This window comes from Anopheles marshallii, chromosome X (genome assembly GCF_943734725.1).
Source record: "Anopheles marshallii chromosome X, idAnoMarsDA_429_01, whole genome shotgun sequence".
NCBI classification, from domain to species: domain Eukaryota; kingdom Metazoa; phylum Arthropoda; class Insecta; order Diptera; family Culicidae; genus Anopheles; species Anopheles marshallii.
Window position 1 is genome coordinate 388,668 of NC_071325.1, and position 13,257 is coordinate 401,924.

A 13,257-nucleotide genomic window follows, 5' to 3' on the forward strand; every position below is an offset into this window, starting at 1 on the left:
AATGATTTAAAAGTCTGAGAAGGGAATTTTCGGAAAGGCATTAGCCAAACTATGAATTAATTCTAATCTGATGTGGAAAATGCATGTCAAAGGAATTATTAGAAGATGTTATTTTGCTATTAAATTCATATTGCAGAATGATGATTAAATGCATTATTTTCATTTTGGTACATGTATACTACAGTACTAAAATATGTTCACTTACCCGTTTTCAATATTTTTATGTTTTCTACAATCTTTAACTGATATAATTTGCTGATGGCTCTGCTGGTTAGCTGAATCGGAAGTGCTACGCGTTGCAATCGGAAAAGAAAACGAAACCAAATGAAATTCAATCACTGTGCACTTGTTTTCTCCCGGTCGATGCTGGTTGGAAGCGGCATGTCGGTTTGAGTAGGGTCTTTTTTTGTCGGGGTTTGATTGGTGGAAAAATTGTCCAGCATATGTTTGCTTGCAGTGCAGCCATTTGATGGAAGTTTGGAGGTTATTATCTACGGTGTCTCTTCTCTTCTCTACTCAAGCGGTACACCGTTCAATTTGCGCGCAAAACACTCTCATCCGTCGGAAAAAAAACAATTACTGCTTTACCGGGGCTGGGGACGTGGAAAACTGGCGTTACGGGTGGGTTAGGAGGCGGAACTGCGCAATTGCAATTGCAGTTGGATGCTGGGCGAAATTAGACGCGGTTACCGGAAGCCCAAAGCCTCCAAACAAGACACGGAAAATGTACGTTCGCTCTGACCTGATCGGAGAAGGAATTTGCGGTGGAAGAGAGAAAAAGTGATGCGGCAGCGGAACGGGCGAGCGTCCGCTGAATGTAAGATAGGAAGAGATGGAGAAAAGGGAAGGCGGTTTGATCTTTGAAAGAGAAACTATGTTAATAAACAGTTGCTCCAATCAGTGTGAAATTTATCCAGCGAAATAAAACTACGTTCCACGGTGCCTGGCCGGGCCTGATCAGGTTTTATTGGAGTTTTCCCCGAAAAATAGTTCCGGTAAAGGGTTGGCGCTCGCTATAGGGGGAAACGAGCTTTCCTTCCACTATGCGGAAGCATCTGCGAAAAACAAAACACACAGAGCCACACAGGCACAACAGCGTAGACACAATAGGCCTAATAAATTATGCGCTTCCTGTGACCTTTTAGACGGTCAAGAGATTAGGGGTTCGTCGCTTTGGTTCTTTGGGAAGCTATATAAATCTTTCGTAAAATTGCTGACCGAGCGCGTAACTTAAACATGGGAGATGTCATCTTTTGTTTGTTTTTTTGCTCGCAATTTAATGGACGAAGAAGGTGGGAGGTGGGGTGAAATGGAGTTAAAGGAAGAGGTAAACTATCAGTAAGCGAACGGTTCACTTTGAATTTAAAATTGAATATTCCATGTAGGGTTTGTGTTTTTTGTTTGTTTTTTGCTTTTTATGAATTTGTTTTTTTCCAGTGTCACGCACAAACAAACATACACACGATTAATGAATTTCACACAAATTTGAAGAACACCCTAGAAACACGCACCCTTCGTCGAGGATTGTTTTTTTTCTTTCTCTGAAGCGGATGCGCGAGTTCGTCGCTTGATGCCATATTTTGCGATCACGTTTTGGTGGTATTTGCCATAAAACCGCACACATCGCTTCCCTTTCGCTTTCGCACATAGTGCCCGGGGCTATGCTCACACACGCAAATGGGGGGACAAGAAATTGTGGACGCAGAAAAGGGGAAGAAACGTGTGAGAAACATTCATATAAACATACGCACACACACACACACACTGATATAAATAAAACCACTATAAAGAGCCACTCTGCAAATCAATGAAATGATGCGCAAAATAGGAATGCAACCGGTGGCAACGCATGGAAAGATGCACTTCCGGGAGAGCTATTGCCTTCCAGCAATGTTTTCGATTTGAGCTCGATGTATTTTGCCTGTGAGATGCACGAGATGGAATATTCCGTCCGAGATAGCACGATTTACTTGCATTTACTGCCAAATCAGTACGTTTTCGGCAGCAAAACTCTCACCTTCGTGAAAATCGAAACGGTAAACACTGGCCGTATAGCCAGCTTCCTAATCTGGCGTGTTTTGTTTTGTCCCGTGCGGTCGCAACGCGAATTTTCGATGTTCCGTTTCGTAGCCCAAAATGCCACGACCGTTTTGTAGCGCAGTTTACTGGAAACTAATTCCGCGCTCGGTCCGTTTTTTTCCGGGCCACCTCCGCCCGGTTGGTGTTGGTTTGCCGCGAAGAGAAAAGCGTCCGGAACGCGCCGCGTACAACACAGCCACACGCGCACACACGGTGTACCTCTAGTGTATGTGTCTGTGTGCGCCGGTGTGCTGAAGGTTAGTTAGGGTGCGCGCTTCGTGGGTTCGTCCCCTTCTACTCTGGAACGCACCGCAATGAGCGTTGGTTTCTTAACTCTTTCCAACGCTCCAGCTCTCGATGTCGTTTTTGCGGATTGTCGCGTTGCCTGGAGAGCTGCAGAGATGGATTATTTTTTTCTTCTTCTCTCGGCTTCATCTTGCTTACCCTGGTGCACCCTGTGCACCGTTGGCGCACTAAAGCCGCTGTTGCAATCCCGTTTGAGTGCTTGTTTGCCCTGTTGCACATGTGTACAGGCGCGAAGTGAAGCGACCTTGCACCGGCGATCGAGTTAAAATATCGGCTTGTTGTTTAACGTTATTTGGCTCGTTAGTGTTACATTAGTGATTGTGATTTTGTGATTTTAAATTTTACTCATTCTTCTAGTTCGAAATTTTATAATGTTTGTGTAATTTTTTAACGAAAGACCTTGCAGAAGAGAATTCTAAGAAGAGAAAGATAACAGAGAATATTTTAATATTTTTTTCTATTTTACGAATATATTATATTATTCTATTATATTATATTCTATTATACGGAAGTGTCTGATATTGGTTAAAAGTATAAGATTATGCTCTCTAGATTGTTTAAAAAAACAAAAGAATCACCAAGCGATGGAGCTTTGAACACTTACCCACATGGTTAACAAACGAAAGACTCACCAAGCGACGAACCTGTTAACACTTACCCATATGGGTAATAAACGAAAGACACGCCAAGTGACGAACCTTACCCAATTTCCATACTCAAGGTTTTGAAATACTGTATTTGCCCGTTGCTTGAAATTGGTAGTTTATGCAGGAAAGAGCGAAAAAAAGACTTCATCTCATTCTTTAAATCTCACATATTTCACACCGCTAAGGCACGCACGTTTCTAAAAGCAGAAGATTTATTTTACTCTTCAATCGCATCGCTCCATCGATTCGTTTTGCTGTTGAAGGGCATTTCGAATACTTCAGCATAACGATCATTGGTGGTTAAGGTCGGTTAGATACGCTTCCTCCACCACTCAGCCCGCTGTTGTGTCTGCTATTTCGGGTACCATTATGTGGTGCCTCCAGCCCAAATTATGTACGCTGCGCTGCTGACGTGCGTTTTATCGTTGAGTGTTATCGAGTTTCGGGCGCAAAACCGTTCCTAACGGTATGAAATTCGGGGTACAAGTGCGTTCGAGTGCATCCGCTGATATTGGCGCATGGGAAAAGACCACGAAATGGAGAGAATACCTTTTGGTTTGTAGGCTCCGTAGACAAACGTCGACTTTTGGTGCGATCTGCACACGCCAAAGGGTCAGCTAACGTTACATACCGTGGTTGTACGTTTGAAAATAACAGAAAAACACGGAGACTTCCAGTGACATATTTTATTCGGTAACGGGGAAAAAGATCCCATCGGTTAAAGTCTTGGTGTGATGTATCAAGCGCATTAAATTCCATACAATTCTATGCTCCATCGGTACCATAAAAACCGATGACAAATGGTCTCCTGTGCGCACAAGGCACGTATTTACTTTTATTTCTTTCACTAAATCCATTTATGGAGAGGAAAAGCAGTAGAAGGCACGGTCATATGGTTTGAGTGCCCGCGGGTGCGTGATATGCCGGTGGCAGAAAATGTGCCAAGTGCTGTTGTTGTCGCAAACGAACCCCCTTTAACGTATGCTTCGTACACGTTGGTGCGAAGAAAAAAAAACGAAAGACTCTACACAGCAAGCGACGAACCTCTTGGTGTTTTTTCGATGGCTTGTTCGCATCGTCGATGAAATAACAGACAACGAGAAAGAATGGAGGGATGATTGGAAGGTTTACTGACAAATCCGGTACTGCGAGCAAACTTCATACACACACATTGTATGTATACAAAGACGGGGAGAAAATGCGTTCCAATCCGCGTATGATCGAGTCACCAGAATAAGCTTGCGTGACTGAGCCTCTTTGGGTGTACGGAGTGGGTTTTTTTTTGTCTTGCCTCTTCCTTCTGTGCAATTGGAGACACCATAAACTTCCGCAAAACAGAAAGTTCGCACGGCGCGTCTTGCTTTTTTTGCCGGTGCGCACATGTGATACATCATGCATGCAACACTCATTTGACGGTAATAAGGGGTGGCTAGAGCAGCGACGATGATGGAACTAGTTCATCTGATGGCATCTTGGTTTCATCACGTTCACGGTGGTGGTACACATCGCGAGCAGTGAACGCGATGCTGCTGATGTGGAATGGCGATCGGAACGACACGGCAAATGTTACGATCGGTAAATTAGAGCGCCTTCATTAGCACACGTTGCTGTGCCGGGGACGTTGGTGTCAGGGTATGTTAATTAGCGTCCAAAAAGATGAAGATTTGCACGATGACACCGCCAGAACAAAAGATCTTGTTCGCCAACGGGGTTCGTCGTCTCAGGTCGAACGGCAAGACCTTGAGTTGACAGGTACTTCGGAGCAGCTCTACCTTTGACCCGGTTTAGTTGCGTAAAGTGCAGCGTGCAACGAATCGGGAAGCACTTGCCGCCTTACAACGCTTGGGAAAGGTCATGTGCGTCCCGGTCGGGTGCAACCGCATGAGGTAAACTGGTGAAGTAAGCCAACCAGGGAGTGCAATACAATCTTCACCATATCGCCACGACACGAGCCATTTCCGACCGAGCGGTTAGTGCACATGCGTTCCCATACCCGGGTCAACAATGCGATTGTTATCGGTGGTGCATTCACTTCCCGCTTTGTTGTGCGGTTGAGTGTGTGGAGAGGACGCGAACTTTCCTACGTACGGCACTTTAACGACCGGCCACGGTTAATGGTACGCGGTTCCAAGATGCACTTCCCATCGCAACCAAACAAGCGATAGCGAACGTCCGTCTGATATGAGGACGAGCTGAACGCAGCATACAGCAACGAACATGCGAGAGCAGGAAGCGACGCAAACAGCGATAAAACCGTCCAGCCCCACAGACAAACAACTGAAACAAGAAACTAAAATAGTAAAAATATCACTCCTCGACGTAAAGAGAGACAAACACACAGAATGGTTCATGATCACCTTCTGCTCTCTCCTCCCGAAAAAAAGTACTTTCCACCATCCAGGAAAGCGAACCGGAGAAAGTGGAAGCGAACCATGGTGGCGAATTTGGTGGCGATTTCGCTTTTGCTTTCCGCTTCTGGAGTGGCATCGGTATTTGTTTTGGCATTCTTTTTTTTTTTGTTTGGTTCGCACCCAAAAGATAAGGAAGTTCAGGCCAGTCAGCTGTTTTGGTACATTCGGCGCTCGTAAGCACACGGTGACAGTTTTCACGTGTCTCATTTGCATACCCGTGTGGGTGTTGGAGCTGAATGCGCATATAATTTCGCTAGCCGTTTTTAACGAGCTGCCAACATAGCTCTCTTGCTCTTGCTCTCTTTTCCTTTACATATCGCGCCAACAGGAAATGGAATCCGGCACACAAGCGCCAAAAACGATAGACTTGATGGCCGTTGCCGAACCTTACGCGTTTTCATTTTCGGAACCTTCCATACGAACGGTGGATATGGATATACGAAGAAAGAAAGCGTTCCTACACGAAGTACCCCTTCCACCCGCTTACATTGCATCCTGCATTTGGAACCGTTCGGGCAGCTTCAGCAACTACGGATGCTGTGGAGTTTGCGGCACTTCATCGCCAATGGAGCCCGGCAATCTCCAACTGCGGCCTTCGTAACTCTCCGCGAGACGACCGGGGATGGTGCGGATTGTGAATGGATTGTTCGATGCGCGTGGAGAGATGACTTTTTTAGTTATTTATCCGTCCGACATCCTCGCCTATCACATAATGCCGTAATCGTTTGCTGGCTGCATGGTTTTGGAGGCTGTGTATGTGTTCCGATGGTAGGCGGGCTTGCACAGATTACGTTGTGGAGCCGCCGTCTTCGTAAGGGTTTTGCTACACTGCACAACGCGAACACCCAGTGCCGTTTGCTTATGGAACGTTGGTGTTGCATTTTCTACCTTACTCGAACAACTTAAAATGTCTTTGAATATCTTATGTTGGTTTTACCAACTGGTAAAACTTTTGGTTGGTTAGTTGATAAACCAACTGGTTTGAGATTTATTGTGATTTATAAAAGCCGTTAATTTAATAAATAATTTAATAGTTTTTCTTAAAAATAAGTATTCTAAGACTAAATGTTTCTGCTGCATGTGCCTTCAATAACTTGTTCCAGTTTCCGAATATCTGAACCTCTGCGTGAGATTGAAGAAGCAAACAAAAACAGGATGAAAAGTGAAAGTCTACAAACTTCACATTTGGCCCATGTACGGTAACCACGTGCTGTCTTTGCGCTAGCGTGAATGTGATCATCTACATCATACGGGTTCCTTGGACGTTCCCCCCTATTTACGCAATCTACACACACACTCACCCACAGCCACACATTCAGGTGCCATCGGAACTTCTAGTGTGAAGCGTTTGTTGTTCTTTTTTTTTGAATTCGCAAAACAATCGTCACATTCCAACCGTATGTGGTCATTTTTCATCCTCACGGCAATATTGAACAGCAAAACCTGTTTCATTTCGTTGCGTCCTCTACATCATAAAAAAAATTACAACTTCAGAAAAAAACATGTTCAACACTGGCAGGTAGCTGATGAGAGATGGTGTAGCATAAACCATGCGCGGCGACTCGTGTGTGAGTTTGTGTCGGTAATTTGAATCCGAAACCTTTCGATGCTTGAGGGCATCTGGATAGGTGGAATGGAATTTACGGCCATCGTTTATAATTAACATTCTTTGGTATGATGGCGCGTCGTCGTTGTGTATCGATGGTGAGCACAATTCCAGCTGACATTGAATTGCGCTGGTAGCGTAACACGGGAATGTATCCATGATCGGTGGTAGTAAGGTCCTTTGGTTACAGGTTATTTCGTCACGCTCGTTAAATGCTACTCAAGTATTAATATTGGAGTAATGGTGATAATCAGAGGTACTTCACTTAGTACGAAACGACAGCTGAGCTTATTGTAATTCTTGACGTATTATTGTTAGTACTTTTACTTTCTTTATATTGTAGTAAATTTTGTTGAATTACTAGTTTCAATGTTAAACAAGGTGTTAAGAATATAACTAACATGGGTAGCTTCTCATTGTGGAATTCGAAACAGGGCATCGAAAAACCGTTTGTTTTTCCTATTAAAGTAGTTTGTATAAGCCTATTTAAGATGTTTTCGCTTGTACAGACCTGCAGTGCATGTTTATCATCCGCTTCACCAAGGACAACGGTCAACTCATTTGAATTCTATCACTATATTCCCATTCGTTGTTAGTTGCTATTTGGCCTTGTCGATAAATGTTATGTGCAGTGCCTATTTTTTTATATTATTCTCCGAGGACAGGATGAAAGCCGCAAATAGGAGGGACAAATTCTTGTTGTCAGTGTAAACCTATTTGTTTTTTGTCTTATTACTGTTACGGTAAGTCTCGGTCAACTACGAAAACTAGCCGTTTAAAACAATCAAATACCGTAAAAAAGCACATCAAACACAGCAACAGCATCGGGTCGAAAACATAAACCGAACAAAACATTTCCATGTTGTCTGTTAAACTCGCTAGATTGATTGAAGCGTTCTACTGCCTATGACAGGGCAGCACGTAGTTTGGTGATATTGTTTCGCATGGATACGATGGAAGCGTACGTTTTGATTAGGTTTATTGCCATCGAAACTTACGGTCTGGCATTGTAGGTCATTTCCGTCACTCGGGACGATCGAAGAATAGCACAGTACGTTGGGTCAGATAATCACGATGCGTCGGTATACCGACTTGTAGATGGATGGCACCGAGCAGAGCGTAATCGGTCGAATGTGCATCCGGTTCCTTGTGCAGCTTCATACCGATATCCACAATCCGGATACTTGTTGGGAGCTCCTCGGCCGATAAATAGTAGTATCTGCGGTAGTATAAAATGAACGTTAAACGTTTTCGAACACGGCACCTTAAAAATCGCCTTTCCTTACCTGATGTCCCAACCGTTGACCGTGTCGGCAAGTGGAAGCTGTGACACAGCGCCAAGCTTGAGCAGCTGCAATGATTCCTCCTTGTCCAGCGGTATGGCGCGCATTTCATTCCGATCACCCACGTGACAGTCGGCATTGGCACAGACAATACGGACGCACTCGTGCCGCCGGGGGCAGTACGCTTTCAGTACGAGCGCTAGATCAACCGTCGTTGGGTTACTACGCCGGTACGCGTAACACACGATCAGATCGTTTGAACATGGAAAATCGCACGCAAACAGCCGCTTATCGTGCTCATCATTGCGCAGCTTCAGACACGAACCACCGTCGAGTGCACCGTCAAAGTGGTGCGTCCAGTGGGACAGTGGATCGTTGCGCGTTTCGTACTCAAGTGGTGGCGTGTACGGGATGGACGGTTGAAAGTTTTGCTTCGCCAGATTAAACCAACACTCGTCGGACTGGGTTTTGCCAAGCCGGTTGTAAAATTTGCCCGATCCAAGACAAAACGAGGTGTAGAACGGGAGCTGCATCGGTCCCCGTACGTACAGATGGCGCCACAGCCGATTCCAAAACCGGTCGTTCATCTGCAGAAACTGTACGTTCCGATCGTCCGGTTCGAGCTGGTCCCGCCGGGATGATTCCTCGAGAGATTCGAACGTCCACCCGGGTGCGAACAGTGCGACGGAGAATGGAAAGTTCATCACCTGTTCGAGCGGTGCGTTCGTGTCCATCTGCGCCTTTTGGCTGCGGCCAAACACATCGATCCCGACAAACACATCCAACCGACGGTCCGGACAGTAGTTGCGGATGTAGTTTTCCGTCCGTTCCAGCTTCTGCCGATCCCAGGCATAGTTCAGAAAGATACCGTCACACGCTAGAAAGAACGCATCGTTCGCACTGTTCAGCTCGTTCTGCCAATCGACCCGACCGTTCTTCGCGATGGCATCATACCAGATCACCAAGCTGCCCGGAATCTCTGCATGGCATCGTTCGGTCAGCAACTGAACAAAGTCCCGCAGCATCCCAACTTTCGACGATTCCAGCGCACACTCGATATTCAGCAACCAGCCGTGAAACTGGCACACCTTCGACACCTGCACAAGTGCTTCCACGACGCGCACCATAAACTCTTCCGATTGCAGTATGTCCCGCAGCAGCTGTACATTCTTTTGCTCCACGATCAACGTACCGATCACTTTCACACCATTGCGATGCGCACAGTTGAGCCATTGTAGCGTCGGTACGGTAACGAAGTTGTGGCTAAAGTAGCAGAAGATATCGATCGCGGCCCAGTTGTAGAAGCGGTAGTCCACCCATTGCTCTTCGCCTTGCACACCGTTGATATATTTGTCGTTCAGATAGTTACCCTTGAAGTCGTGGCATAGCAATACCTGCGGTCGGGATGCGTTCTCCACGTAAGTAACGGGGTCATCGGCAAAATTGAGCACCTGGTACCGTTCGCCCAGATACCGCGACCTGGACCGAGGTGCGATCGGTTCGACCAGATTCTTCCAGGGATGGGGTCCTTTTTCAAAGTCGAGCAGCCCCTTTAGCGTCACGATCGGTTGGCACATTTGCGGATCTGCACGAAGAGACATACTGTACATGAATAATGCTTCACCCGCAAGCCGTGAATTGTTTGAGCTCGTTTCAAAAGCGAACCAGAACTCTCCGTTCCAAGACCGATGATAACAGGCATATACGTCTACTGTGTATGACCTACTAGAGTATGCTTGAATAACATTCTGCATATGGTATCCGTCCCTTCTAAATGCTATTTATGATAAATGTTCTACAAACAGCAAAGCTGATGTGCAGAACTGCAATCCGTACTCGTATAGTATTTCCATTACAAATGCAATGATAAAAGTGCAATTTTATCAGCATCACTACTGGGAATAGAAGGCTAAAAGGGGGTGATAACACTATGGTGCAATGTTTAAGATCTTTTTCCTACACTTGTGGGTTGCAGGCTACCATCAATCTCGGGTTTTGGAATGGAACAGACCACTGCTGACGACATTAAGCCGAGTGCAGTCACGTGGCAATCGTGGAGTTTTGGTTTGGTTGAAGTTCTACCACAAACAGGCCGTCTCGACCGCAAAACCTCAAACCTTCAGCACAAGTGTCTTGAAAAGAAATGCATGAAGAATTGTGATTAGATAAAATTCTTCCTTTAACAAAATTCGCAACGTAAGAAACGTTTGCAAACAAAACAGTTGTCTAAATGAAGTGAAGTTACCTAAAAGCTTACTGTTTGATTGATAACTGGATTTTTTCTATTATTCTGGTGGCTTGTTTAAACGTGGGGAACCGTTCTACATAGAAAAACTTGATCTTCGATGCGTCGTTTTTGATTAAAATCCTTCTCTTTTCCGCAAAAGGATTTAGTTGAGGTGCTAAAACTTAACCATTACGCATTAAAAAAGCATTCGGATGCAATTATTTAAAACTATTACAGCGTGCTACTTACACGAGCTATCACATTCCGTTTTCTCCTCCATAATGTGTGGTAGGTTTTGAACTCTCAACGAGTATTTTAGGGAAAAATAAAACTCGGTGGAACACTTCAAAGAATGACTTGAGTCACCGACTGTAAAACACAAACTGATAACAAAACCCAGAATGTAGAACTGAAACTGTTGCTGACCGTGAACTTTTTTGTGGTTTTATGTTATAGTAGATGGGGTTTTATGATTTGTATGGCTTATTCCGTTGCATAATAGATGATCTGCCTCAATAGGTTCAACAAATCGTTAAATCACTGAAATTTAATTTAATCACATCAATTCATGCTACTAAAAACTGAAGATGAAATATTTTTTTAAGCTTGTTTTGGTTTTTTGCAGAACCGTATGTGATTGTTTACGTTTCGTGCAAGGTTTGACGTTTCGCTATGTCAAATGTCGACTCGCCGACTATGTGGTTTAGCCCCACTGGTAAATAAAACAAAACAGATATGTAGACTTGCTTATGAGCATTGAAATTAAATTAGGTTTTTCGCAACTGAATGTGGGTAAAAATGAAAAACCGTTGTCAATGTTAAGAGATAAAGAAAAATGGAGATTGGTCCGATAGCATTCTGGACGGAATAACGTAATTTTCATTCATCTTTCTGCTGCAAGAAATTGCTTGTACAAGAATGAAACGCAACTACTGGGGAAAGATGGTGGACGGTGCCGACACCTGCAAGGAATTGGGAGCAAACGATATTGTGCTCACCATGAGCAAGATGGACAAATTCCAGCAGATTAAGCTTCCCTACACGATCACTAGAGAGAAGCGGTGGGGTTAAAGCTACCTTTAGACTTTTTAGGTAGTGGATTCAATAGCAAATTTATGGTTTGTTCTTAATTTGTAGTGTGCCGCTTAAAAACCCACTGGTCACGCAAACGGTGGAGGTGATGAAACAAACCGAAATGATACAAACTCTCATCGACACTTACTCGACCAAGTCGGGATGTAACTACATCCTGAACCCGTGCCAACTAATGCCGACCGTTCACTTTCCCTCCAGCAATGTGGTTGATCTGACGCGGATGGAGAAAATAACGCGCCCATTCTGGTTCGTGCTACCGGACGAAACGCCCTTTACGCGCGGTACCTGCAAGAACTTTGTCAAACTGTCGAAACCGGTCGTGCTGCAGGCACTCCGAAAGGCGGCGTGTGGTTTGCTTTGCATGGAAGGTTTCTCGGAGATTAATGAATCCGCATTGATTATGATTGTCGATGGTTTGGATCAATATTTGCGGCTGCTAACGTCCGCACTACGTACGGCCTATACGGAACAGGATGAGGAGATTGGACCAGTACCAACGCTCGTGATGGTGGAACGGATGCATCAAAGTATTGGACGTAGCTCGATGTACCATCTGCACAATTACTACAAAAAGTTGATGAACAAAAACCGTGACGAAGTACGGGAGTTTAAGGATATCTACCAGGAGTACGATCGGTTGCTGCAAGAGAATCAGCTGTCGGTGCAGAATATGCAGAAGTTGGGCGATCTGAAGGAGGAAGATTACATGAACTTTCTCGATCAGCAGTCTCACTCGTCGAACGGTACGACGATAGACGGTACGGCGATGAACATTATTAACTTTATCAATGGAGAAACGGTGAACGGGTAAGCGAAGAAGCTTGCATTGTAAAGCGTTTTTGGTGAACGGAATTATTTCTCTTTTCAGATTCAAAGACATTTTAGAGGGTGAACTATTGGAAAGCAGCAGTACACAGGATTCGTCCGATCAAATGAATAATCAGCAATTTTACCAGGCGGATTCATCCTCGCAAGGGTTTGCACCGTCCGGGCCTATGTAGCAGTCCGTTGAAGAGTCAATGCAGTCATTTCCTGAGTTACGATAATGTTTGTCGTTCAGGTATGGATTATTTTTAGAAGATTCATACATCTACAATTAGGAAACTTATTGCTTCACACAAGATTCGTGAAAACGCAAAGATTGACGATTCTATACTGTCTTTTCCCCAGTTACGCGAATTCGAGATACGTGACATAAAAAAAATCCCCATTATTCGCGAAACTCGGGAAAAGAATATAGTTTAATTAGATAGTCTTTGCAAACGAATGCTTGCTGTACTTGGGTTATTGCATCTTGATAAAAGTAAAGAGGAAAATAAAAAATCTAAAACACAAAAAAAAAAAAATGCATGAAGTCATGATTTGTAGTGCATTCACGAAATCGATGAATTCTATATGGATTCATAAGGAGTCACAACCTTATTTTCCCGTGTGTTAGAGTCCCCGGGTACGCTAATATTGGATAAAAAAAAGTCTCTTATACACGGGAAAATATGGTAAACTATAATGATTCATGAGTCTGAGAATTCTACAAATCTTTGGGAATTCATTAAACTTTGAGGAATTCTTAAAGATTCATGAATATTTAGAATAGAGATTCAAA

At 44.3% G+C, this 13,257-nt stretch overlaps 2 protein-coding genes across 2 annotated transcripts; one reads left to right on the plus strand and one right to left on the minus strand.

Moving 5' to 3' along the window:
- Nucleotides 1–8,072: 8,072 nt before the first annotated feature.
- LOC128707142 (cytosolic endo-beta-N-acetylglucosaminidase) lies at nt 8,073–10,839 on the minus strand. The gene is made up of 3 exons (XM_053802093.1): nt 10,809–10,839; nt 8,336–9,917; nt 8,073–8,268 (listed from the first exon to the last, which is right to left on the minus strand). The coding sequence occupies exons 1-3, from the start codon at nt 10,837–10,839 to the stop codon at nt 8,073–8,075; spliced, it is 1,809 nt and encodes a 602-aa protein (XP_053658068.1).
- A 638-nt stretch (nt 10,840–11,477) lies between these two features.
- Nucleotides 11,478–12,655, plus strand: LOC128711976 (uncharacterized). The gene is made up of 3 exons (XM_053806872.1): nt 11,478–11,620; nt 11,697–12,461; nt 12,523–12,655. Exons 1-3 carry the CDS (start codon nt 11,478–11,480, stop codon nt 12,653–12,655), a joined length of 1,041 nt encoding a protein of 346 aa, XP_053662847.1.
- The last annotated feature ends 602 nt before the right edge of the window (nt 12,656–13,257 follow it).

Bases quoted from the DNA above. Each gene is read 5' to 3' on its own strand.
- LOC128707142 (XM_053802093.1), bottom strand. From the start codon at position 10,839: ATGGAGGAGAAAACGGAATGTGATAGCTCGT. The intron at 9,918-10,808 runs GTAAGTAGCACG...CTCTTCGTGCAG, and splicing joins AACGGAATGTGATAGCTCGT to ATCCGCAAATGTGCCAACCG. The intron at 8,269-8,335 runs GTAAGGAAAGGC...ATACTACCGCAG, and splicing joins GTCAACGGTTGGGACATCAG to ATACTACTATTTATCGGCCG.
- LOC128711976 (XM_053806872.1), top strand. From the start codon at position 11,478: ATGAAACGCAACTACTGGGGAAAGATGGTGGACGGTGCCGACACCTGC. The intron at 11,621-11,696 runs GTGGGGTTAAAG...CTTAATTTGTAG, and splicing joins ACGATCACTAGAGAGAAGCG to TGTGCCGCTTAAAAACCCAC. The intron at 12,462-12,522 runs GTAAGCGAAGAA...TTCTCTTTTCAG, and splicing joins AATGGAGAAACGGTGAACGG to ATTCAAAGACATTTTAGAGG.